Raw genomic sequence first — 27,833 nt, 5'->3', positions numbered from 1 at the left:
CTCCTATTCCATTAGCACTTCTTAGACCGCTACGGTATTGACCCGGACTGCCCCTGGACTGCCTTCTCTACGCCCTTATCATTGTCGTGATCTTCTGGTATATGACACGGAACGTTACTTGGATTGTCCTTCCCTGCTGTCTTTACAACCCATTCCTCAGCAGTTATTCGGAACACTTCAGTTGCTCCAACCGTCGTTTGGGAAGTCTGCGTTTCAGGTAACCAACTGTGTTTATTTTCTTCTATTTCTGCCAGCGCCATCTTTGACTATTGTACATTATTTACCTACTGCTCTGTTGGTATTCCTCTCTACTGGATTTGGGACATTCATTGAACTACAACACTCAAAGAACTTATTTTCAAAGTGCATATTGACGCTCTCCTGATCCTGCACCAACCCGGCTCTAGCGCGACCCTCATGCCGCCCGGGGTTTACTTTCCTGTACTAACTTCCCTGTTTATTATTTTTTCCTGTCGTTTTCTCCAATCCTGGAAATCATTAACCCTTGAGAGTCCCACAATTCAGGTCTCTAGTTTTGGTTAAAACTCTCTAAAGGAAGAATCCATTAGATTCATTCACTCATTTGGGTTTACTTCTTTACTTGTAGGTCCATTCCAGGGAAAGTTCCACTCCAATCCCTACCTAGGTATTTCCTGTCCCATACTGTGCCTGATTGCTTACTTGTTTTCTCAGCACTGTCTAATATCTTTGTATTCCTTTGCAGCTTTGGTATTGGCGGTGTGTGTTCTCCCCGCTCTTTTATTCTAATGACATCTCTGCCTGTTCCAATAGAAACAGCAGATAGGTACGTTGTAAAGAAGAGCCCCTCTCTTGAGGAAGCCTGAGTCTTGTACTCAGGGGAGCTGGAATTGGAGGCTGAATATCGATTCCTGTGTACATATCGTCTCCAAGGTCATCTATCTATCTTCCTGACCTATTTACGGAGCAGTGAGTAACAGAGGCCGACTGACGAGGTTCGTCAGCGAGTGGGAAAAGATCACCACCGACAGATGGGTGCTGAACACTCTCGCCCAAGGACATAGCCTGGAATTTCAGCACAGATGTCCGTGGATCCCGCTGGTGGCCCGTCAGATGCAGCACGTCCCTCAGCTCTTGGAGGAAGTGCGGGCCATGCTATGAAAAGGGGCGATAGAACTGGTTCCCCAGTGACTCCGGTGCTCCAGAGTCTACTTCAGATACTTCTTGGTAAGAAAGAAGACTGGGGGCTGGAGGCCCATTCTAGACCTGCGAAGTCTGAACAAGTACCTCAAGTCTCAGACATTCAGGATGGTGTTGCAGCAGGTGCTCCGCCAACTGGAAAGATGGCATTTTCTGGCGTTGCTGGACCTGCAGGACGCCTACTTCAATGGCGCCATTTACAGGAAACACCAGAGGTTTCTATGCTTTGTAGTGCAGGGACAGCACTACCAGTTCAAGGTCCTACCCTTCGGCTTGAAGTTGGCCACCATAGTGTTCACAAAGTGTCTGGCACCAGTGGCGGCCCATCTGCGTCTGCGGGGGATTTATGTTTGCCAGTACCTTGACTGGCTCATCCGGGCCCGCTCGTCAGAGTCGTCCGTCGGACACATAGAGACAGTCGTCAAGCTGCTGGTGGATCTGGGATTCTCCATCAACTATCCAAAGTTATGCTTGACACCATCGCAGAATGCTCTGTTCCTGGAGGCCGGACTCGATACAGTGTCCTGCCTTGCATCACCCTCGGAGGAGAGGGTAGAGGCCATTCAGGGGAAGGTGCAGCGGCTATTATCGAAGAAGACGGCCACGGTGCGGACCATCAAGTCGTTGCTCGGTATGATGTCCTGCATCTACCTAATCCGGCCCTGCAGGTTACAGATGCAACCTCTTGAGGAGTTTCTGGACGCTCGCTGGGTAACCGTGTCCGCATCTTCGCCAAGTGGGGCAGGCCCCAAATCGATCTGTTTGCGATGACGGCGAACTCCAAATGCCAAATGTTTGCCAGCATATTCCACCTGCCAAGTAGTCGGGGAAGGCTTTCTCCTTCCTGTGGGAAGGGATGTTTCTGTATGTGTTTCCTCCGTTGCCTCTCCTGATACGTGTCATCAACCCACTCAGACAGTGTCAGTGCAGGAAGATACTCATCGCCCCAGCGTGGCCGATGCAGATTTGATACCGGACGTTCTCAGGCTGTCAGCGTTGCTGCCGGTCAAGCTACCAGCGATCCCAGCTCTTCGAACTCAACCTTAGGGCTTGGCTCCTGCAGCCCCTGAGTTTGGAAGATATGAGTTGCCAGCGGACCTCGCCAAGTCCAGGGCATTGTTGACTCTGAAGTGCTATGGTCACAAGTAGAAGCGTTTCACTATGTGGTGTCGGTCGCAGAAGATTACTCCAAGGGTCACGGCCCGCAGATTCTTCCATACTTGCTATCCTTGGCCAAGGCTGGACTGGCGCACGCCTCAAAGTACATCTGGCGGCTCTCTCCCGCTACATCAGGTGTCCAGGAAGGTCTTCGCTTTGGTCTCAGGAACTTATCAAGGAGTTCCTTGAAGAACTTTTTCGATATTTCCAGCCGGTGAAGGCGCCTGCCACGGCGTGGGAACTCAACTTGGTTCTGACGAGGCTCATGGGGACCCCTTCAAGCCTATGCATCAGACCCCTCTCGTTGCTCTTGTGGAAAACGGTTTTCTTTGTGGCCATCACCTCTGCCAGGAGGGTGGGTGGTATACAGGCCCTATCCTGCAAACAACCATAGCTGACTTTCCACGAATCGAGGGTGGTGCTGCGAACGCACCCCTCTTTCATGCTGAAGGTTCCATTGGAATTCCACCACGGCAAACCTTTTTAACTGTTTTTTTTCCCGAAACATTTGTTTCTGGCTGAAAGGGCCTTGCACTTGCTGGACGTTGCCCATGCCCTGAAGTTGTATGTGGCACGCACAAAGAGTTTTCGAAAGACTTCACAGCGGTTCATGAACTTTGGTCCTGTGAACCATGGGAAGACTGTGTCCAAGGCTTCCATCTCAAGGTGGCTGTCCGGCTGCATCATGCACTGTCATCGGTTGGTGAACTGACGGCTGCCCGGCCATTTGAGAGCCCACTCCACCAGAGCGATCGCTGCGACGCCGGCGTGCCTGGCTGGTGTGCCCCTGCTGGACATCTGCAAGGCTGCTATGTGGAGGTCCACACACACCTTCATGAAGTTCTACTGCGTCTACAGGAATTCCAAGGAGGAGTCCAGAGTAGGCCAAACAGTGCTACGCAATCTGTTCGCTTGAGGTGAGTCTGTTTCAGAGGTAAGAATTTAATTTTAAGCATTTGGTTTTAAGCTTAAACCTTTGCCATAGTAATACAATTAAAATAATAAAACAAAATACAATTCATAATCGCCTACAAAATCTGTGACACTACATTTCAAAACCCCCATCACCAGGAACACCCATACTCATTGCTCTACAACTACAGATAAAGTCCTGTCAGACCCATTACTCCTATTAGTGCAGCGGGTGCTCCCATAATTTCAAACCACCTAAAAACTAAAGTTTGATTCGCTACTATTACTTAAAAACATTTTTTGACAAAAGCCAACAAAGTCAGGGTCAGCGGTGTTTGTGTGCTAGACATCATTCTACCCCACCATTCTGTTGCCGTCGAAGTAAAAAATTGATCAGAGAACTTAGCCAGCCATTTTGATTTGATATTGTTACAACCTGGACAGTGCAGGATAACATGGAATAAAGTTTAACGGTTGTGGGCACACAAACAACACTTATAATCCTGTATCTTTGGAGGCCTCATAGTTTCCAAAACTTCTTTTGTTGGGTAAAGATTCATCCTAATCCATAAAAAATCATGCCACCTAAATTTGCACAGAAATTTGGACATATAGGGGGCAGCGAACCCCTTGCTCTTAAATCCTTGAAGTTGTTACCATACATTTTTGCTTTAACTGTAGTCTCCATTGTCTGAATCCAGTCCAGATCATACTTTTCTTTTTATTTGTGCTGGTCTCTGCTGAAATGATTCTACTGTCACACCTAGATCAGTTAAAATGTCAGTACACAATGAGCTCCATGCGATCACCAGGGTTCCAGAGGGGCGATACAGGGCCATATTCTGGGCTGTGTTTTCATTATTCATGAGCATCCATGAATCCATGTCAGACCCCATGCAGGAGAAGGAACAAGTTACTTAACTGTAACTATTGTTCTCCAGCATGGGTCTGGAAGGATTCACATGCAAACTCTCCCTCCTTCCCCTCTGCGGCTCTTCTTGGTCATACTGTCACTTTACGTGCTTACCAGACCTTAAGTTGGCTGCCTGGGGAGGGGCTTAGGGAGAGGACTGTAATTGGCTTGGGGGCAGTATGACCCAGAGGACAGTGATTGGTGTGTGGACGAAATACAGTTTGTAAGTGAAAGTGAAACAGTTTTTTCTTTTACAGAGTATTCCCAGTCTGACGACAGGGAATATTCATGAGCATGTGAATCCATGCCAGACCCATGCTGGAGAACAATAGTTACAGGTAAGTAACTTGTTCCTTCTCTGCTGCTACAGATAGCAAAGCCTATGGATTATTTTGTGGCAATAGAGGGATCTGAGTCTCTATGACTAAGCTTCTGGAATTTTAGGGTCCCCCAATTTGGCTCAATTGAGTCGCATCCCATTCCTGACACCACATGTAAGGAAGGCATGATGTCAAACAATAGGAAATACACAAGTGACCACAGTTCTAGGGTGTTTATTGAACTTCAGTTGGATTTGAAAAACGCTGATCTAATCCTAAAACTAAAAATGGGTGCAACCTATGACCAGTAAATAATAACGCAGTCCTAGTGGTGTCTTGTCAAAATTAAAGGGCTATGCTAATAAACCCTTTGCCAATCGTTACTTCTAAATACAAATGGTGTGGGAAATAATATTATACAAAAGAGAAGTGTCAGGAAAGGTTAAGTAGACTGTGCTAGGATTTAAACCTGCGACCGGAAGCTAATGCACAGATCCCAGAATTGAGAACTTAACCCACTGAGCTATGTTACCAGCTATTTTCCTGAAATATGCATATTGCAGATTTTGTTAATACCCTTACCTCAGCGGGTTACCCTTTTTATTAAATGAACATGTCACCTATTAGTACAGTGCTTGGAAGCAGCAGGAATAGGTCATGGCCCACCTGTGAACCTGGTAATTGTTCTTTTTTTGTTTTTAAAATGACTTGTGGGAGACAGGAGAGGGTTGAGGGTAGATGCCCTAATACATGTTTAGTTGATTAAACTGCATACTGGGTGTCACACCCACTTGTGCCTCTGTAGGAGCAATGGACGAGCCTCCTTTGACCCAGAGTTCCCACTTCCCCTGTTTCACCCGGAGGGATAACTGTCAAATACAAGATGTACACTCAGAAATGAATTCACCTGATTCCCCTGGGCCCTTCCCTTCTCTTTACTGTGTGATGTGATGTCCCCTAAGGGCTTACCTTGATTTTTAGTAGGGTGTGCACTCCATCCTGCATTCGCAGGGGCGCAATTCACTCATAGGGATGATGCCAATGTCTGTTGGCTGAGTTCTGATGCCACACGCTGTTATATGCCTTCACAGCGAGGCAGTGTTCAATGTGCCAGCTTCTTCACTAGCTAGAAGTCCTTTCCACAAGTGAACGTTGCGCGGAGGATGTTGAGTGTCCAGAATTGTACGTAATGTCTTTATTTGCCATGGTAATTTTGGGTGAATAGCACTACGTGTAGAAGTCAGCCGCTGGTAGGTATGCGCAGCGTCATAGATTCGAGTTCACCTGGTAATGTCTCTCCCTTGCAGGTGTGGATTATGGAGCACTAGTGCCTAGAGTCTGGGTTCAGCGCTACTGGAGACTCTGTGATCTGGTAAGTATGCACAGGAGCTTTGAAAAGTATGCAGCGCGTTATTGAAAAGAGCGCAGTGAATAAAGTCTCTGCGTTATTGGAGCGAGCGCTATGAATAATGTTTCTTCTTTCTTTTGCAGGATTTCGAGCACTCGGACTACGGACCTGGAGGATTCCAGCGTAGTGGAAAGATTTGGTGAGTATGCGCAGCGTTACTGAAGTGCACGCGCTAACGCAGTTCTTCTTGATACTTACAGGTGCCGGTGTAGGAGTCCCCTCTTGAACGGAGATAGCTGCGGTGTGGAGAAAGCACAGGGGTTCATCCGGAGTAGGTAAGCAGAAGCAGGATGATCCAGAGCAGGTAGGCAGAAGCAGGATGATCCCGAGCAGGTAAGCAGAAGTAGGATGATCCGGAGCAGGTAAGCAGATGCAGGTTGATCCGGAGCGGCGAGTGTGTTGCTGATGCAGCTTACAGCAAGCAACACGAAGCACTGGAAACATCTTGGGTGTGGCTTATATAGCCAGCCACACCCAAACACTAGAGAGCTCATGGACAGTAATGCACTTCCTGTTTAACAACAGGAAGTGGTAGCCAGGAAGTTATCACAAACACCAGAACTGAATTAAAAGAAGGTATCTGCTATGGGTTTTTTGTGTGCCTGTGTCAGGCCTGCCAGGCCTCCACCCAACTCATGCCTGGTACCCATGACAGTCTTCCCCCTCAAGACCCCTCCCAATGGTGTGTGTGTGTGTGGGTTTTGGTTTACAAGGATAGTCCCGATGGAATTTCCGCACCAATCGGGGTGCATGCACGTGTGTGCTGGGTTCCCATGATCTTTCCTGGGGTCCGTACCCCTTCCAATCAATCAAGTAATACAGTCTTTCATACTATTTTGAAATCTGATATGTTCTTTACCTCATATTCTGGTGCTTCTTCACCCACTTGTATGGGTGCAGGAGGTGTGGAGGTTCGGGTTCCTGGGTGTGCTGGTTTTAATAGTGACACATGAAATACAGGATGTATACGCATATGTTGAGGTAAAGCCAGTCTCATGGCTGCTGGATTAATCACTGTCTCAATCGTACTGGGCCGATCTAACTAGACTGACATTTTTTGGGACCTTTTAAAGCAATGTGTCTAGTTGCCAGCCAGACTGAGTCTCCCACTTGATAATATGGGGCTTTTCGTCGATGGCGATCAGCGTTTCTTTTCTGTGTTTCTTTGGCTTGCTGTAGGTTCTTGCTGGCCTCTTTGGCTGCTTTCATGATGCTGGCATGCAGATTCTTCACTGCGGGCATCTCAATGTTTTCTGGCGGGTCGTAGACAGATGTCCTGAGATTTCGACCATATATAGTAAATAAGGGTGTTGCTTGGGTTGATGAGTGTGTTGAATTGTTGTAGGCATACTCTGCCATTCGTAGCATTTCTGTCCAGCTTTGGCTTGTTTGGTGTAATGGACAGTGCAAATACTGTTGCATGGTCTGGTTCGTGCGTTCGGTTTGGCTGTCCGTTTGAGGATGGTGACCACAAGACAGACGGAATTCTACTCTTGCCAGGGCAACATATTTGTTCCAAAAATGAGATACAAATTGGCTGCCTATGTCAGAAACAATTACGGTGGGGAATCCGTGTAACTTGACGATCCAGTCTAGAAAAACCTGCGCCAGAGTCAGAGCTGAGGGAATACCTTTCAGGGCTATGGAATGAGCCATTTTGGAGAAGATATCCACTACTTACGAGGATGGTATTATAACCTGAGCTAGGAGGTAAGTCAGTGACAAAAGTCCATTGATACTGTGTTCCAGGGCGCTGGTGGAATGGTGATTGGTTGAAGGAGGCCGGCTGGTTTTTGCCTGGATGTCTTGTATTGTGCACACGCCTCACAGGTGCCTAATGTAGGTAGCAATATCCTCTCGCCAAGTTGGCCACCAATAAGATTTCCTTACTTTCTTCATGGTTTTAGCTATACCTGGATGGGCTCCTAACAGCGAGTCATGATAGTCTGATATAATTGCTCGTTGCAGATCCTTAGTTGGAACGTAGAGACGTTTTCGGAAGTATGGTAGTTTATCTTGAATGGTGAACTGATCTCCCTTCGTGTCCCAAGTTTGTTTCCTGAAGTGTGTGTAATGGAGATGGGCCAATGCAGATGCTGAGAATTTTATGGCTGGGTATGATCTCCACTGGGTTAGGGGCATTGTAGACTTCCTCTCCTGTGCCAATGCGGGATAACGCATCCGCCTTCCCGTTCTTAACTCCAGGGCGGTAGGTGATCACAAAGTCGTATTCCATTAAGGATAGGGCCCAACGGAGCTGTCTAGAAGAGTGAGCCTTTTCTGAGCGTAAGTATTGCAAGTTCCGATGATCTGTTATTATTTTGATGGTGTGTTTTGCTCTTAGTAATTAATGTCGCCATTTGCATAGTGCGCTCTTGATTCCTAGGAGTTCTTTTTCGGAAATAGCATAGTTTAATTCTGCTGGGGAGAATTTTCTTGACCAAAAGGCAATGGGATGAAGGCATCCGGTTTCGGGATTTTGTTGAGACAGTACGGCCCCCGTGGCAATGCTTGAAGCGTCCGTTTCCACGATGTACAGAAAATCGGACTGTGGGTGTTGCAGTATTGGGGCTGAGGTAAATTTTTCCTTGAGGGCTCGGAAGGCTTCTTCCGCCGCTGGTGTCCATTCGAACTTTCGGTGTTTGTGCAGCAAGGACATAATTGGGTGTACAATATGTGAGAATCCTGGTATGAAGCGTCGATAGATATTCGCAAAACCTAAGAAACTCTGTACTCCTTTTACAGACGTGGGTGAGGACCAAGTGAGGATTGCTTCCACTTTTCTATTGTCCATCTTGATTCCCTGCGGTGTCAGTACATATCCGAGAACTCCACCTCAGTGACATGGAAGGAAACATTTTCGAGTTTTGCGTACAGTTGGTTTTCATGCAGTTTGCGGAGTACTGCTCGCACATGGGTTACATGTTCTTGGGGAGTGGCGGAATAAATCAGAATGTCATCGATGTAGATGACTGTGCAGACATCGAGGAGTTCCCGTAACATCATTCATAAAATGCTGGAACGCAGCCGGGGCATTGCAAAGCCCAAAGGGCATGACCTGGTATTCATACAAGCCATAGCGGGTACGGAACGCAGTCTTCCACTCGTCCCCTTTCTTCATGCGTACCAGATGATATGCGCCGCGTAAGTCTAGCTTTGTGAAAATCTTCACCTGTCTCACCTGGTCTATGAGTACTGGTATCGGAGGTAATGGTTACTTATTTGGTGACTTGATTTAGGGCCCGGTAATCAATACACGTTCTTAAATCACCCTCTTCCTTCGGTACGAAGAAGAGTGGGGAGGCGGCTGGTGACTTAGATGGCCTAATGAAACTGTTGGCCAGGTATTGGTCCAAGTAGGTCTGTAGATGAGTGTTTTCCTCCTCCGTTAATGCATAAATGCAACTGCACGGTACTTGTGCCCCTGGTTGCAGATCGATCTGGCAGTCATAGACTCGATGTGGTGGTAGCGTATTAGCTTGCTCCTTCGCAAACACATCCTGGAACTCCTGGTATTCCACTGGTAAGGTTCCCACCAAACCTAAACCTGCTATCTTTTCCTGTGCAGCTAACAATGGGTTTCTTTGGATCTCTTTGTTGTAGCAGGAGGCGCATTCCGTGGAAAAGAGTAAGGTTCGAGCTCACCAATCTATTTTTGGGTTGTGTGTCTCTAGCCACGGTATCCCCAGAATCAGCTGGAATTGAGGAGCAGCGATAAGGTTGAATCTAATACTTTCCTTATGGCCATCTTGGAAGATTAGGGTGAGAGTGGAAGTACACTGTGTTACTGGTCCCGAAAGAAGTTGTGTGCCATCCACAGCTGCCACACTTTCAATGGTGTCATTATGGTGGAATGCCAATCCCATGGTTTTTGCAGTGTTTATGTCCAAGTAGTTCCCAATAGCCCCACTGTCTATGAAAGCCTTGAGGGCATGCATTCGGGTGGGCTGTGAGGGATCTACCAGGACTACAGGAATACTGAAATGAGAGATCTGAGTGCTCCGTTCCTGGCTCGACAGACCGACCTCTACATCTGCCGGGCGTTGGAGTTTTCCACTTCAGGGTCTTCCTTTGTGTTCTCTAGTACCCCCATTGTTTTCCGTGGAGGTTTAACCGTACAGTTCCGGAGGAAGTGACCAGATTGGCCGCAATGTAAGCAAAGTTTTTCCTGACGCCTCCGTTCTCTCTCTCTGCTTTGGTGAGTGGTCCCCTGAGAACTGCCAATTGCATGGGCTCTGAGTGTGTTTCGGAGGTGGAGGTCGGTCGATTGGACGCTTCTTTTGGTCACACATACACTGGTTTATGTTCTGATCTGGTTCAATCGCCCTTGCAATCCTGCAACCGGTGGTCTTGTTGCTTTGTTAGATCGATGTGCATTCACTACAATCTTCGGAGGGGTTGACTATTTGTACCAAAACATCTTTTAATTCTCCTCTCAGTCCTCGATAAAATAAAGTTATTTGTTTCTCTTCTGGCCAATCTGATTCGGCTATTAGACGATTGAATGTGGTGACATACGAAATAAGATCCTGACCAGCCTGGCGCAGAGAGAGTAGCTCATCATCCAAGGCCTGACCTCGAGTCCGATGGGCAAATAGTTTTTCCAGTTCACGCTGAAAACCTGCGTGATTTCTCAGTAAGGGGTCGTCGCTAAGCACCAACGGGACAGACCAGTCCACCGCATGCCCTCCTAAATAGGAGAGGACGAAAGCTACTTTAGCTTGGTCATTCTGAAAAGAGTCTGGTTTGCATATGAAGTGTAGGCGGCATTGATTCGTGAACGCTCCAAATCTCTTGGGATCCCTAGAGAAGCGTTCCGGGGGTGCTAAAGGGATATTGCCTGGAAGCAATACCTGAACGGGTGTGACGACAGGTGTCACGGTAGGATGCCCCTGAGGGACTCCACCTGGTAGGAATGCTAGACCAGCTTGGGTCTGTAAGAGCTGTCTTGCCAAGTCGTCTGTTTTGTCCCTGTTGACTACCAGTTCGCGCCTTAAGGCATTTGTCTCAGAGCTGGCTGCATGCACCTCGGCCCATAGTTCATCGAACAATAGGGAAAGCTGGTCTACCTCAGAGGTTTCCATCTCTCGGAGAGAGGTATTGAGGAGGGCTTTGTGTTCTGTCACACTGACCTGTGTCTCTGCAGGAGCGATGGATGAGCCACCTTTGACACAGAGTTCCCACTTCCCCTGTTTCACCTGTAGGGATACCTGTCAAATAAAAGATGTACACTCAGACCTGAATTCACCTGATTCCCCTGGGCCCTTCCCTTCTCTTTACTGTGTGCTGTGATGTCCCCTAAGGGCTTACCTTGATTTTTAGTAGGGTGTGCACTCCATCCTGCATTCACAGGGGCACGATTCACTCGTAGGGATGATGGCAATGACTGTTGGCTGAGTTCTGATGCCACAAGCTGTTATATGCCTTCACAGCGAGGCAGAGTGTTCAATGTGCCAGCTTCTTCACTAGCTAGAAGACCTTTCCACAAGTGAACGTTGCGCGGAGGATGTTGAGTGTCCAGAATTGTCCGTAATGTCTTTATTTGCCAAGGTAATTTTGGGTGAGTAGCACTACGTGTAGAAGTCAGCCGCTGGTAGGGATGCGCAGCATCATAGATTAGAGCGCACCTGGTAATGTCTCTCCTTTCCCTTGCAGGTGTGGATTATGGAGCACTAGCGCCTCAAGTCTGGGTTCAGCGATACTGGAGACTCAGTGATCTGGTAAGTATGCACAGGAGCTTTGGGAAGTATGCACTGCGTTATTGAAAAGAGCACAGTGAATAGTCTCTGCATTATTGGAGCGAGCGCTATGAATAATGTTTCTTCTTTCTTTTGCAGGACTTCGAGCACTCGGACTACGGACCTGGAGGATTCCAGCGTAGTGGAAAGATTTGGTGAGTATGCGCAGCATTACTGAAGTGTGCATGCTAACGCAGTTCTTCTTTATGCTTGGAGGTGCCGGTGTAGGAGTCCCCTCTTGACCAGAGATAGCTGTGGCATGGAGAAAGCACAGGGGTTCATCCGGAGCAGGTAAGCAGAAGCAGGATGATCCGGAGCAGGAAGACAGAAACAGGATGATCCGGAGCAGGTAAGATGAAGTAGGATGATCCGGAGCAGGTAAGCAGAAGCAGGTTGATCCGGAGCAGGTAAGCAGAAGTAGGATGATCCGGAGCAGGTAAGCAGAAGTAGGATGATCCGGAGCAGGTAAGCAGAAGTAGGATGATCCAGAGCTCGGCGAGTGTGTTGCTGATGCAGCTTACAGTAAGAAACACGAAGCACTGGAAACGTCTTGGGTGTGGCTTATATAGCCAGCCACACCCGAACACTAGAGAGCTCATGGACAGTAATGCACTTCCTGTTTGGCAACAGGAAGTGGTAACCAGGAAGTTATCACAAACACCAGAACTGAATTAAAAGAAGATATCTGCTATGGGTTTTGTGTGTGCCTATGCCAGGCCCAGGCCTCCACCCAGCTTGCCCTGACTACATGCCTGGTACCCATGACACTGGGTCACACATGGAGAGCTCAGCAAGTTAACAGCTCACCTTTGATTTGTGCCAGGCTGCACTATCCAAGTTCAAATTTCAGCAGGGGTGAATCAGCTCCTGATCCTTCTGAGGTTGATAAATTAAGTACCATTATATTTCATAGTACTATGTTTACATTGCTAAAAAGCAGTCGTTTGGAGTCAAACATGAAGCACTACACATACAATATGATATAGCACCAACTATTCTACCTAGATATGGGAAAATCTAAACCATAGTCACATCACAACGTTGAGTATTTTTGCACAAAATGATAGACCTCTTAAAACATAAAAACTAGATAAGAAGCTTGGGTCTGGGGCATCCAGTTTAACAGACCTATAGACAGGCACTACTCACCAGCCATACCTTTTGTAAATTTAGCACATTAGAGAACACCAAAACACACTTGAAATAAGTTAGGCTTCAGGCAGGGGTTATGGTCTGGGAAGATTTCATCTGACTAGGGTGTACAAGAGAGGCTGATGTTTCATCAACCTATTTACTGGTGGAAGCGGACCTATGGTGGGGCGACCATTACATGATCTTTGTGAGATGTTCTGTCTCCAGATTTACCCTCCAAATCTGTTTGATGGTAAGTGCAATGGACCAACAGCAAGACTGTAGCTCAGCCTAGCTACATCTAGAGGGCCTCAGTAACATATGTATGCCCCCCCCCCCCATCAACCAAAAGGGAGAGTTTTGTGTCTCCTGTTCGTGGTGCCTTTAGACCAGTGCAAAAAATAGGAAGGTGGTGGGGCGCGTGGACGGCCTCACCCAATGTTTTTGGCCCAGGCCTTTCCAACCCCTGTGACAGCCCGGGCGGCAGGTACAGGTCTTTTGCCAGCTTGACTGGTGTTTCAGCTCTTAGAGCTAAGCCAGACCTCTTGGCTTGGCTCATCCCATTATCTCTCTGCTCACCATTAATTAGTAGCGTTCGTCTTGACCTGTGTGTTTTTTTTTATCAGATAATTCATATCGCAGATGTTAGAATCCTCGCTGGATTGTAGTGCTCTTTCATCACTTCCCCACATTTCCAATCCATGTAAAGTTTCTGGGAGCAGGGGACATCCCCGCAACCCGTCCCATACATATCACCATATATAATGTCACCAATGGCTTTTCCCGGCTACATTATATATGGGGACACTATTACCTTGCAAATGCCTAGTACTTATACCCAAGCCAAAAATGTTTGCTTTGCCAGTGCCTGTTTTAAGAAGACTTCAGTGAAGAACACACATATTGCTGATGCTTAGAATCGAGTGGCTGAAGGTAGACCTGCTTAAGACATTTTTGTTACACATTCAGAAGACTGTTTGACACTGGCAGGCCCTTCGAGCTCAAACTTTGATTGCAAGGCTTGATAGACCTAGCTCACATAGATCCTAGAAGGATGTCATTTGGCCAGGCTGGGGCCATAAGTGGGCTGGAATGCTTACAGAGACAGTCAATGGGTGGGTAAATAGCCAATCTAAACCTGCAATCTTGGTATGCCTCCTATTAATTCATTTCTCCGTAGTTGTACTCTAACGCAATAGTTTGGCCTTTTAGATGGCGCTAAAGCACCGCCTAATAATCAAAACTAAAAACGCATGAGTAAAACTAATCAAAAGCTGCTGGGCCCCATAGAGGAAACTCCACGTGAGTTGCAATGTGAAATAGTGACGAAATTAATGAACCAGCAAACCTACCCCAAGGAATGGGACTGTTTAACGTTTTGATACATTCCCTAAAAGAATGCATTTCGGAAGCTGCTTATCTAGATCAGTGGTGCTCCGCATCAAGAATTTCATATTTGTTTTGTCAGTTGGATGTGATTTGTGTTTATAACCTATGAATTATGTATTATGTCAGCGTTATCAAGACATAAGATGCCAAGCATTGGAAAACTCTCCGTCCCTTTAAGCCAGTGTCAATATCCCGCGCCGTTCATACTTAAAATAACTTGACTGCCTATTTTGAAAGCGTTGCTCTTTTAAGAATTTAACAATTATCATTGATGATCTACTTTTGCCCTAACTACCGAAAAGGGAATGCTATTTATATCTGCCCGTTGTTCGTCTTTCTAGATATCCTGGAGCTGCGACAGAAGCCCATCTTGATGTCATAGCGGAGAGCTGGCGTTGCCTTGGAACCTTGCTGCCAAGTGCCTACCAGACCTGCGTTGGTTTTTTTTGACAATACTACCACCTAGCGGCGGGAACTCACAGGAGAAAAGGGAAGTCTTCAAGAATACCAGCCAATCAAGTGCCTCTTTCTTCTTTATTCTGCAGTCAAAGCGCATACCGTACATCTCCTGATAGTGTTCTGGAAGAGGACGTAACAAAAAGGGGCTGCGAACAAAAAAACCATCGAAATGCTTTACGAACAATTTACTACAATGTTTACTTTGTTACAGAGACAATGAATGCAACAACATGTACATATGTGCTGCTGATCTTTATATACGCTTTGGTAATACTAATTTAGGATTTCCAATGTACCGATGAACTGCAACACATCCTGCGGGAGGAAGAGACCACGTCAATGTGTTGAGGTGGGAAGGCCAGTCCTGGTGTACGCCGCCGTCCTGTGGGAAAAGACATCCAGTCTTCGAGGCTGTGCAGAATGTTCCCTGTTGCATTTCTGTTTGTGATGGTAGCATAGCACAGGATTGAGTCTAGGTGTTTTTGACAGTGTGGTTTTCCTAGAATCAATCCATTAAGGCTTTATAAATGTTGCCTTGTTTAGAACCGATCCGATGACGTGGAATGGGATGAGACGCTCTGTCTGGACGCAGTTACAAAGGACTATATTTGCAAGCATTCTTGAGTGGCTTCTGAGGGAACTAACCTCAGATGATTCCTGTTCCCTGCCTGAACCCAAGAAATTCCGTCTCATTCGGTGGGCCAAAGTGGTCAACAGTAGACATTTGATGCAGGACGTAAGCGTGCAAACACCCTGGACCTAGAGAAGGCTTGCATTCTGTCCACTGAGCAGGCCGTAGCATGGAGTTCAGGCACTAGTGTATTCAGTGGAGAGAGACAGCTGTCATGCAAGTGTTGTGTTGCGGTGGCAAGCTTCATAGGTTTTAGTCGGCATGGTTCAGACCAGAAACATTTGTTGAATTCCATTAGGGGTGCTTCTTTCATGTGATGCTTTGGCAAGCACCATACCATCTCACTGTGGGTACCCAACCTGCACCCTCGCATCTGGCTGGACAGTTTCACCCCACATCCAGAGTGCTGGATCCCTTAGGCCCGCTCATGAAACACTGCTATATAGGTATGTGTCATTAATATATAGAAGCTTTCCTCACCCTGGCACTCGGGCAACCACCTTGTGAAAATGTAAGCTAAGAGATGTCCGGTGGTAAAGAACTCTGGCAAGCCGTGTGTATGCCAACTAAATAGCATGTTGCACACTGAGATTGTTCTCGGAACACAAGCCTTACACTTTCAATACTGTAGAGGCCGAATCTGGCATTGTGCAACTTGGGTGTTTAGTGTAGTTGAAGAAAGGAAGACCGTCCTTACCATGGAGCGTACATTCACTAGCCACTCACTGTTCCGTGCAAAGCAGCCAATCCCGCCCGCTTCGGACACTTATTCCGAAGGGCATTTTAATAAAAGTAGGGTGATGGCTCACCTCTAGCGTAGGTGCATGGTGGGCACGCACCTCTAGGGTAGGGGCACGCTCGGTTCCACCATGACATGGACTCCATGCCAACTTTCCTTTGCACCCTTTACCAATAATCCACCAAGATCGTGTCTAAATAATGCCAGGAGAATTTGGTGGGGGGAAGAGAGCGGTATTTGGTCATCTAGACGTTAGAAAAATCACTTTAAAGTGAAGTATTAGTTAATTCCTTTTCACATAATGATATCCATCAAGCACTCGCCCTTTCATTTCAACGTATTACCTATCTTTGACGGCTGGACATCCTTCCAGGGTTGGGCCCAGGCAGAGATCGCTACAGAAGGTCTGCCTTGCGCCCAATCGAATGGCACTGTGTGTTCCTGCAGCAGGCTTGGATATGCCTGGTTCTCTGAACCGCAGTGCAGCAAATTTACCCTTGGTGTCCTATGTGTCCTTATAAGCATAACTGCAAGTCTATTGATGGATTTGATGTTATACTTGATGGATGGGTGGTTGGATGTAGATGCTGGCCACTTGGCTAATATGGAAATGAACTCTCTCTATTTACTTAATACCTTAAATAATTAAGTACTTATTAATTTAGAGCTTTCTTGACGGACACCGGATGGCACAAGTATGAGATCTAAGATGGGGGAAGCTTTGGGTTGAGTTGAAAAGGGATCCGAAGACGGCTTACCCGCAAACATGCCAGTATCTGCAGGGCAATGGGCAGTTTTCGGTGTGAAAAACTGTGGGCTCTCCTCCATAGACTCTTCAGTGCACTAATTTGTCCTGCCAACCAGCTACCACCAAAACCTCCTGAAATGCTTCAGAATTGTATGGCTTGCCATTGCACGTATCTTCGGGATCCTTTCAAAGCAAGGTGGTGCAATCACTAATTTAAATGTAAATCTAATACTAGATCGGAATTGCCGTGTTTGAGTGTAAAAGAAACCAACCGAGCCTACAACTCGATAAATCCTCAGAATGGGGTGATAGAGACCAGCAAAACATATAAAAGACTTCCGAGAACAAAGCTCCTAGCAAAAAGGGGTGATTTAGGGTCCAGGGTTGTCCACCCTGATGTCTCGAGGGCCGAATCCTAACAAGTTTTCAGGATATCCGCCATTAATATTCCTGAGAAAAATGTTGCATACTTAGAACTATTGTATGCAAATGGTCTCATGAATATTAATGAGGGGTATCCTGAAAATCCAACATGTTTCAGTCCGTCGAGGCCTGTAGTTGGACAACCATGGATGCTATTCAGTTCTGGCAGCGCAGTGAAGCAGAGCAGTGGTTCATAAAGAAATGCTGCAAGTGCTTACCAAGCTCCAGTCAGCCTTACCAATTAAATAACCTTTTACAATGTTATTTGTAGAAATATCGAATGAAGGAACACAGAGGAAACTCTCATTGACCTTAACACACCCTGTAAATTAACTGATTCTTATTTTTTTAAATTTTGTATTCATTTCTTTTGGGTTTTGCGTCACATGTATTTAAGAGGTGACTTGGAGGCTTAGTAAAATAAGACTAAAAACAGTGTTATAGGAGTGTGAGACTGGTATAAAAATTTGCCTTGCACTCTCAGGATTTCGTGATGTGCAAACCGCAGATTTGACTGTTGCTTTGGTGGCATGTGTGTACTAAAAGTGCACTAGGATTCTTCTACAAGGCCAAGGCTTCACGCAAAAGCAAAATTGAGACTTGTGTAAATAAATTTACTTATTTTGCTTTCCAAGAGTAGGAGATGATTCCTGCAAAGCTCCCAAGGCAATTAATATTGGCGCCTTAGAAATGTCCTAACTCACAGAGGTGCAGAATAGATGTGTCTTGGTAGCCCTATTATGACTTTGGTAGAACGTTTGCATCCAACATGCTGTAAACCTAGGAATGTACAGCTACCACATGAGCGGGGTAAGCAAAGAAAGGTAGGCTCTTTTTCTGCCTTTTGGGCAATGTTAGACGCCTCTTGCAGTATGGCATAGTTTAGATCTTCAGGCCTACAGCAGTTTGTGCCTAGCGCCAGGATTGTATTGGCATGTTTGCCCATGACTCGGTTAAGCCAACTTCTGCTGCCAGAATACAACCATTTGTTAAAAGGTAGAATCTCTGATTGAAATGGCCTTATAAGGACGAGCTAATCGATTGCGTCCAAAAGCAGGATGTAGTTAGTCAATAATGTTGCCCTTGCTTTTGCTGCGTGCGCAAGAAGTAAGATTAGTGTAGTTCAATTAGGCACACACTTTATTATCAGTAAGATTAAAAGGCATCACCATTTTCTTGTGGTCTTCACTTTGTGTGTGCAGTAGCCGAAACATTAATGTTCTGAAGTCAACGGTGACAGCCTTATGTTAAATACCACCGCTCTGCATCGATAATGACAACTTTGTATACTGACGAGGTGGAAACACCTTCCAGGAAAGGGCTGACGAATGTCAAAGCCTATCATGGGAAGCCTGATGCCCACTGCACAACAAATATCACTAACAGATCCCTCCGCTTGCAGATCCACAGAGTGGAATGAGTGCCGCCATCGTCCGTGTTCCATTGTATGAATCTCTGGGATGTCCGAAAAAAGCAAATGGAATGCTTTCCATGTGTGGAGGTCCTGATCTCCAGGAGAGACATCATCCTTTCTAAAGAAGGTGAAAGACAACTGAGCCAAATTCCAGACTGCTTGTGATGGGTTATGAAGCCAGAGCAGGGCTCTCTAACCAGAACGGTTCTCACCAAGGCAAGCAATGCCCTGCCATTGGGAAATTGAACATCACTTCCGTCCTCTTTCCATATCCGACTCTCCCTGGGGTGTTCCACACATGTTATTTTGCATGATCAAAAAGAAGGGAGTTATCGACATTTGATTAGAACTGCAACGGATATCAGGTGGCTGCTTCTGAGCTAATTAGCAGTTTGCTAGGAAGAGAAATTATCTGGTTTAATTAAAAAAACGAATGTGTTTGCGGTGTCGGAAGTAACATCACACAATTGCATATCTACAGAGTTTATGGGTTCAGGGTATACCGTGATAAGCATGGACCTTTCAGGGGTCTATGTAATTAAATAATTGGACATATTTGCGCTCTTTTTGAATACTGTGATCTCCTGCAGGTGATAGCGGTGCTACGTTATTTCAAGTCCATACAGGTCGCTTTCTTACACAGTCTAAAACGTATCCTTTGTGTCCATATTTCAGTATTTTGTCTTTGAGGAATGGAAGTTAAACACTGCAACGGTCATGGCTTCTCTGCCGATACCATCTGCTATGGTGAAGGAGTCAGGAGGAGGATGACTCTTCTCATGCCTTGGCTGATCTAAAGCTAGTGACTGATTCTCCAGAAGAGGCGGGTGGACATAAGGAAGCTTTGTCATGTTTTCCATTGGCTGGCCTCCATGTAGCTCCTGGGCCTTTTGGAAGAAGCAGCAGAAGACCAGAGGAGGCTGCTATGTGTTCTCCTTGGGCTGGTCTCCAAGAAGCCTCTGACTCGTTGGAAGAGGTAGCAAAAGACAGAGGCTGCCTCAAGAGTAAAGAGTACAATGCTGCTTTTGATCCTGTTTGTCCGACTACCAAGTGATGGCATCAATCGTCTCCGAGTCCAGCGACTTTGTTTTTGTCTGCCATACTCAGTTATTGTTGATATTTGACAACTGTTGATTGATTCTCAAGCTCTTCTTTTCTGGCTGTTTTTTCCATTTCTACATCACTTCCTGCATTGTAGCTTCATGCCTTTTGTGTCCGTTTGAATTCTGTATTTTTAGACTTTCTTGTGTACTTGTTGCATTTCCAACATGTGTATTGTTTTGATTTATAATTTATTTTACTTACATCCTACCTCCTGCGCCACGTTCTTTTTCTCCTACGTCAATTCTCGACTTCAGGTTTATTTAATGCCCTTTATTCTAATCCCCTTTCCCCCCACAGTTCTCAGTCACAATCCTCTTTTGTAGCCTTTTGGCACGCCAATATATGTTAAGGATTCTGTTATTTTATAATATTGTCTACAAGCGTCAAGATGTGGCGCTCTGCGAATAAACCTAAGTCTGTGTAGTATCCCTGCGCCCCTCCAGACTGTTCCATTGTGTTTCTTTGATTTGTGCATTTGGTTGCTCTGAATTTCACACATTATCTCTGGGATGGGCAGACCTCTTTCATAGGGCGGGGGTGAGAATGAGGCACCCTATTTTTGAGACCTGAATAGGATAGTTTGTCCCATTAGAAGTAATGTTCCTTGAATCAAATTCCGCCTGTAACTGTTCCTTTTCTTGCAGAACAAATTAATATATTGATCCAATAGCCGACAAAGGTGGGCGATATTTTCATGCTGAAAACATTTTTATCCGAGTGACACTGAAGCGAAGGTTTATCAAGAATGCCTGGCAAGTGCTTCTTGGAGATGGGCCCTGGTGCATGTTCTTGTTTTGTAGCACTGCCAAGCAGTGCATACGCTGAGCTGTCGGACGTGGTGCTGGCGGCCCGCAGAATAGAGCAATCAGCACTTATGCAGTGGTTTGAGTGGGCAATCAATACATTTATCCGCAACCTTGCCAGGTTCCGCATATCTCTCATTATAGTTGAAACACATGCTGTGCACAATATATATGTCAATGTGCTGCTGCTTATGTGGCTAGTTAATTTAAGCGGATTTGTTGAATCCTTGGCCCCCGCCCCGTAAATGAAGGATAACACACATAGAACTGTTGATTATCGATAGATCACCAATCACTCAAAGGCTTGCTTCTTTCCAAGATAACACATCCCCCATTCTATTTAGACAGAAGTACCTGGTGCCTTGTTTCAGATTGAACTAGAATTCCAAGTAGGTTGCTGTATGGCACTGGGCTGTTCTATACTTCTCACAACATAGGCTTTCCTGTGTGTTGACCAATATTCATAAAAAACCACACACACTGTTGTTTACAGTGTTACTTCTTAATACAACCATGTATTAGATTGTTCTACTTCTAACATACTAGTCATGCCACTTAATTTGTAAGACACAATACCAATATGCCTAACTCAATTAACCAATCAGTGACTACAGACAGCAAATATATACTATTGTGAACTATCGAGATAGTATAAGTGAGATAGAAAAAGGGGGGGGGGGTGTGTGTGTGTGGTACCAGACAAAGGGACTGATCACACAAAAGAGCGGGGAGAACACACCACCACTGACCCAGCTGCAAAGAAAGGACATGAGGTGAGTATTCGTGAAGACAAAACAAACCCCTTTTCCTAGACCTTCTCTAAAGATTTGGAATACCTGAGCAGATTCCCTTAATTCAGAGTGGAAAGACCTAAGAACAGAAAAGGAGATTAACTATAGTCTAGGCAAACAAGAAATATGAGGTGTGAAAATTATAGGAGCTAGATCTTACCAGTGGATTTGTAAGTGGAGCAGTTGATGGGCAGTACTGAACACAACATCAGGTATAAAATAACAAAAGGGAATAGTTAGTAGGGATGCTATACCCAGACGGCACGAGGATCGCACTGGTTTCGGGATGGTGGGTCCTCGTGTGCACTAGTCAATTCCAAATCACAAAAATGGCAGTGAAGGCAAAAGTCAGAATAATAACCAAAATGTCATACCAAAGTCACTGGGAGAGGAGTTTTGGGTCAGACCCCGCTGCCAGGAAGGCAATAGGGGTTAAAGAAGCAGAATAAACAAGAAAAGTAAAGGTAAGGTAGTACTTGAGTAAAGAGGCAAATTGGAACACAGGCGGGCGTTGAAGTTCAAAACATTAGCAGGAGTTTGTGAAAGTAGGCAAGGTTCCGATGCACAGGTGGGCGGCAGAAATGACCAAAAACGCTTTCCAAATAAGTCTGTGAAAGCAGGAAAAGTTCCGGTGCACAGGCGGGCGGCAGAATGACCAAAAACGTTATCCAGAGAAGTCCGTGAAACAAAGGTAGGTCGGTACACAGCAGGTAAGGAAGTTTGTAGAATGCAGCAAATGAAGACGTAACTTCTAATATGCCGGCTATAACTCTAAACAGAAGCAGAGTCTCAGAAGCACAACACTGCTTTAAACAACAAAGGGGCAGGACCGCAGGAAACCAAGGCTCCAACTGGGATACTTAAACTACAGATGTGACTCAGGTTTTCTGGGAAATGTAATTTGAAGCAGCTAGTTTCCACGGCAGCTTCCTCTGAGTGAAACATCGAGCATGAGAGTGTTGCAGCCCTTTTCGTAATGCTACAACCTTTCTGAGTTTCGTTTTGTGTTAATAAGGGCTTCCCATCAGCCCTACATGCATGGGAGGCCAAGGTGGCTTGATGTGGGTGCCGATGCGGGCGGCATGGCAAACGCCAAGTGTAACACAGTCAGAGTTCCCCGTTACACAAGAACTTTTCATTGTTTTCTATTAAAAAATCGTGAGTAATCTCTAACTAGAACAAGAGTCACAAAATGTTTGTATATATGGATTGTAGATGAAGGTAAAATATATGGATTCCACAGTTACATTGTCCATAGTTTGCGCGTATGAAAGAATGAGCGGTGACACAGGTTAGTTGAGCTGCAGTTTATTAGTACACCTCAAGCCTTCCAGATCATCCCTCTATCTCAACAATACATTAGCCGCTATGACATTTCCACGCAGCTCTACATAGACGTGAGCACATAATACATCTTCGGCAGATGTTTGGCCGAATGTTGGCCGTGCAGGACGTTGGAGAAAGCAAGTTGCTGAGTCTCTCTATTCTTTTCATCTTTGAAGGCGGAGTGTGGCAGAGTGTTTGGCTGAGTGTTTGGCCGCTGCGGAGCAGCTCTGATGGCTTGATACATCCCTCTGTGTGTATCATTGAATAAGGGCGAGTGAAGGGTGTGTCAGAGCCCACCCAATAGATTGGGATCAACTTCACCTCGACACACCTACAGTTCCACTCTACATCTTTGACCGTTGGTGTGGCCATGGAGACGGAGATCGAGACTGTGAGCTTTGATGCAAGATCCCGGGAGAATGCAGAGGTTGAGGTGAGTATCCGGCTCGCCCCCCCCCCCCACTCCCCATTCTCGGTGAACGTGGTCATCGGAGCGAGTATGGGTGCCTTCATAGAAGCTGGAGATAAAGGAACCAACACGATAAACCAAGATCAAGGAGACACGGGTGGAGAAATGAACTTTACAATCGGAACAACTCTTAAATATATTCTGGCCCCATTCAGGAAGCTTTACGAGCAGATAGGGGACCAGCTTAAAGACCAGACAACCATGCTGGCCATGCTCCATTCGAAAATGGTTTTCGTGGAGGGTTTGTAGCTGCCATTCAGAAAGATCTAGACAACAGCACTGTGAACGTAGCCACTTTGATGCATACCATACTTGACCCCCTGATTACTGTAAAGGAGAGCCGTAGAAAATCAAGACTGTCCGACATACAGGACTTCAGAAACCAGTCAACATCACTGGAGAAAATTAACAACTCCTAAACCGGAGCCCCAGACATCATGGTAGGCAGAAGTGCAAACTCTGACGCCTTAATAGCAGTCAAAGCCGGCACAGGGTCATCTAGCTTTGACATCTCGGCTAGGGTACCTGATGAGAACCCTTGCCCAGTTATGGTGAAAAACCCAACAGACCATTTTAAAAGGGCTGAACCGGATATCAGAATTATCACAGAGGAACCATTAAAGGAAAATTCATCTAAAAAGTTGACTGTACTACAGTCAGAGGACCAACAATACGAGGATGAAGACAACATACAGAAATGCCAAACTCACATATGTCCCATATTCAATAATCGAAGACCTCTCAAAGGCTGGCCAAGGATAAAGAAGCTACTATCGTCAAAACTGTGCGAAAACAAAAAAGTTCAACCTATCATTGGTAGGAGACAAGCTGCAATCTTCAAAGAAGGCCAAAAATGAGAAACAACTCATTAAACAAAGAGCTAATGGCATGCAACAATTTATTAAAAAACCTCACGATACCAACTAAAGTAACTCCAATCAATTCAGGAGGAATGAAAAATCCTACACCTGAAATGGCCACTGTCATCAAAACTGGAAAAATCCTAACCTACATGAAACTGGAGGTTGAAGCGGTAGAAGAAGAGCTCGATGAGAAATCCTCAATTGATCTAATGGATATTCAAACATATTCCATTTCAGATCAAAGTGGAAACAATGATCAGTCCCAAGAGACTGACGATCAGGACTATCGAGAAGCAGAGAATGACCAGGAAGAAGAATTTCCGCTCATAATCCAAAAACCAAAATGGAACACCAAACCGTCTGGACCGGTCACACTCAATATAACAAACCCTTCATCCCTTCCTAGTAAACACCCTGCAACAGCAGTGGGTGTTCATAAAAAAAAAACCTGTGTAACATGGCAAGCAGAGGGCCTATCTCAGAATGAGGAAGGGGAAGTTAAGATATGTAGAACACTAACAAGAGAAACCATCAATCTTCCTAAACAGGTAGTGGAAAAACCTCAAGATAGCCCCAATAAGCAACTTGAAAATGAGCAGGTGCTGCCCAAGATTTCGTACATAGTTGAAAAAACATCTGTGCGGGACCACGGTAAACAGTACGTAACTTCCCCACTCAAACTAACAAGACCATCAACGAGAATTGGCCAGGAAATGGAGCGAAAGTGGACCACCCGGTTTAGCGATAAAAGAGAAAGATCAGAACCTAGCAAACCGCCCAACTTTTATCATCAAGATGGTCTATTATTAGAAAGATTGATAGTCATCTGATGGACTGATCCATAACAGAGATAAGGTTTTAAGACTATTTCATCATGTACCATCGCTAAGACTTTTGTTCTCAGATGACTTGGCTATAATTGAATTCTCTGCCCTACCACACTGCTAATTGTGCAACTTCTGAAAGAAGAAGCTGATGGGCTGAGACAACTGGGGTTTGATCTAATCGAGCAAATGGTCAAAATAAGATCACCAAGAAGAGCTCCCCCCAAACAACGAGAAAAATATAGACACCCAAATAGCCGGAATTCTGACAACTACAACAAGAGAATGAACTCGAGGGAACGTGGACAGCAACGGAAGTACTCGAGGGAACGTGGACTGGAACGGAAGCACTGGAGAGGAAAAAAATACTTTCAAAGCGAGAAAAGAAGCTCCAAAAGCTGAGATAAAGGGAACGGAAGACAACTGGAAGTGGCTGATGGGTCTAGTGGCGGATAAATTCAAAACGTCATAGACTGTCCAGTAGACAGACTTTAGTCCCCTCACTGTGGCGAGTTGGAATACCAGAGGCCACGCTCACTTGTTCATCTAAGGAGGGTCTAAAATCAAAGAACATGACTTTGTCTCCAAGAGACATGGCTAAGGTCTGCTCCAATGATCGGCGATTTTTCTGTTTACCTGAATCCTGCAGTAAAAGGACCAATGGGTCGACCGATGTCAGGCCTCCTGATACTTATACACCAAATCCTCTAATTCAAATATTGGTGGGGAAAATGACCTTGGAACACAATAAGACTAATAAAACACTGGTTCTGAAGAATCTGTACTAGAACCCAGCTAGTATGGCCAGTCATAATTTAACGACCCAGGTGGCGGAACAGATAGACAGATGCCAAACCAACTGGAGAGCCCCTTGGTTTATATTATGTGGGGAGTTAAATTGCACCTGTCTAGACAGAAATGGTGAATGTACAAGTATTGAGCCCATAAATGCGATGCTGCTGGAAAAAAAGAGGATCACAATGGAGGCAGACCATCATTTCAAAGAACTTGTCATTCTCAATGGTAATACCCCATGGAGATATTCCAGGGCATATCACTGGGAATGACAAGAACGGTGGACAGATTTTGGACTATATTTGTATCTCGAAAACCATGGCATCACCCGCTGATACAATGAGAGTCGAAAGTATGACGGCCAGTGATCATAATTTGTTAAGTATGTCCCTATCTGTGGTCATTCAACAAAATGTTCATGTTCATCCCCCAAATTTGGAAGTTACACAGGGCCGTAATGGACTGAAAATCACAACTCATCATCTAAATGATTTAACCGAAAATCTTAAAAACGTGATTACCCAGTCTGAACAGACTAGTGAGGAGAAAAGACTCAACTACTTGAACCTTTTCTCTGAGTTTGAAGTAAAGAAAGGATGGTAAAACCGCCCAAGAATTACACACTGCCACGCTTGCGATCCAGTGGTGGCCATGAAAAAAAAAAGATGTTGAAAAGGAATATCACTGATATTACCAAGCAAAATCCACCTCAAGTGGGTTTATTAAAGTCTAAGTTACGGCAACCATATCGAAATTGGCAGAGGTTGTATTAAAAAAAAAAAATACAGCAGAGAAAAGATGCAGAAGAAATGCTGAGCAAATTGAAAGTAAGAAATACGGCAGGGATGTGGGCCCTAATCAACCAATCAAATACTCCACAGGAGGTTCTTACATTAACCTCCATACCGGTTACAACCTGGGTAACGTATTTTGTAAAATTTCACCACCAGAATCATGAGAGATATTCTGTAATCTCTGCTCAGACAAAAGTTAGGAAGTGGGACTCTTTTTTTAAAAAAATGTTTTTATTATTGTAAACAAATCATCAAATTCTCAGGCCCCTAGGCCGAATGGTCTGAGTAACTCCATTCTGAAACAAGACAAAGCACAAAATGGGCCAACATCTTTTCCATTATGTTTGAACACATCGTTAAGTCCCAAAGGATCCTGAATTCCTGCAAGTCCTCGATCATCGTCCCCATCTATAAAAAAAGGTGTCAGAACAAATCCGTCCAACTATCGTCCCATCGCTTTGTTGGACATCCCAGGAAAGATCTTTGCTTCCTTGATTCTGAGATCTTTGGTCAATTGGACATCAATTTCAGGCCACCGAGATATTTGGCAAGCACGTTTTGTGACAGGAGTAGGGCTGCCCTTAAACACTTTCATCTTGAATTTACTGAAAACTTGAACAGAGAGAGATAAAAACAAGAAGATCTACTTGCCGTTTGTCGACTTAGTGCAGGCGTTAGACACGATAACACGCCCGAAACTATGGGAAAAATTACATCAATGGGGATGTCCCAATAACCTGCTGGAACCAATACAAGATATATATACAGATACCAACTTGAAAATAAGATTGAAAACGCTGGGTTTTTTGACTAAGGCCCTTCAGACCAACAAAGGCTTGTAGCAAGGTTGCCTTCTGACTCCCGAGCTTTTCAATTTGTTTATTTCAGACATTGATCAAGCTTTCTCAGATATCCGATGCTCTCCTCCCCAATCTTTCAAACATCACCATCGGAAGACTTTTGTATGCTGATGATGTGGTTCTGGCGGATCAAACCCCAATTGGGTTACAAAGACAATTGGAAGCACTCCAATCTTACATCATATCCAACAGTCTCATTATCAATCCTAAAAAATCAATGATCCTACTGTTGGGGGAACGCAGGACATGTGGAGGGAAAAAAGGCTAGACTGGCAGCTTCAGGGCATAAAAATTCTTGTGGTAAACTCTCTCACCTATCTGGGAGTTTGTACGAACACAAGTGCCACGGACGCCCCAAGATTGGAGTCCCTTAGCAGAAAAACCCAGAACCTGGCTGCCCAAGGGTGAATTCTGTTAAAAAGATTTGGTGGATTCTCAATATTTCTGGTGATTTCCTTTTATCGCCTGAAAGTTGCCCCATTTCTATCCTACAGTGCAGAATCGTCCTTCAATTTGAAAATGGAAAACTGGCCTAAGATCGAATGTCTATTCTAGAAGAAAGTCCTGAGTCTACCTAGATCTACTCCCATACAGGCTGTCCGCATGGAACTGGGGTTGACGTCACTTAAGGACCCAGTCATT

General features: G+C 45.3%; 1 protein-coding gene across 2 annotated transcripts in view; it reads left to right on the top strand.

Moving 5' to 3' along the window:
• KIAA0930 (KIAA0930 ortholog) overlaps positions 1 to 20,092 on the top strand; it is a 1,042,143-nt gene extending 1,022,051 nt beyond the window's left edge. For both annotated transcript variants that reach the window (XM_069628175.1, XM_069628174.1), the window contains exon 10: positions 14,490 to 20,092. In XM_069628175.1, coding sequence (XP_069484276.1) covers positions 14,490 to 14,530 — 41 coding nt within the window. In that variant the 3' untranslated portion in view covers positions 14,531 to 20,092. The remainder of the gene's footprint in view (positions 1 to 14,489) is intronic.
• The last annotated feature ends 7,741 nt before the right edge of the window (positions 20,093 to 27,833 follow it).

Source organism: Ambystoma mexicanum, chromosome 12, assembly GCF_040938575.1.
Source record: "Ambystoma mexicanum isolate Mex_15411 chromosome 12, UKY_AmexF1_1, whole genome shotgun sequence".
Classification (NCBI taxonomy): domain Eukaryota; kingdom Metazoa; phylum Chordata; class Amphibia; order Caudata; family Ambystomatidae; genus Ambystoma; species Ambystoma mexicanum.
The sequence above is the reverse complement of the archived record's forward strand: the minus strand, read 5'-3'. Positions and strand labels throughout refer to the sequence as shown.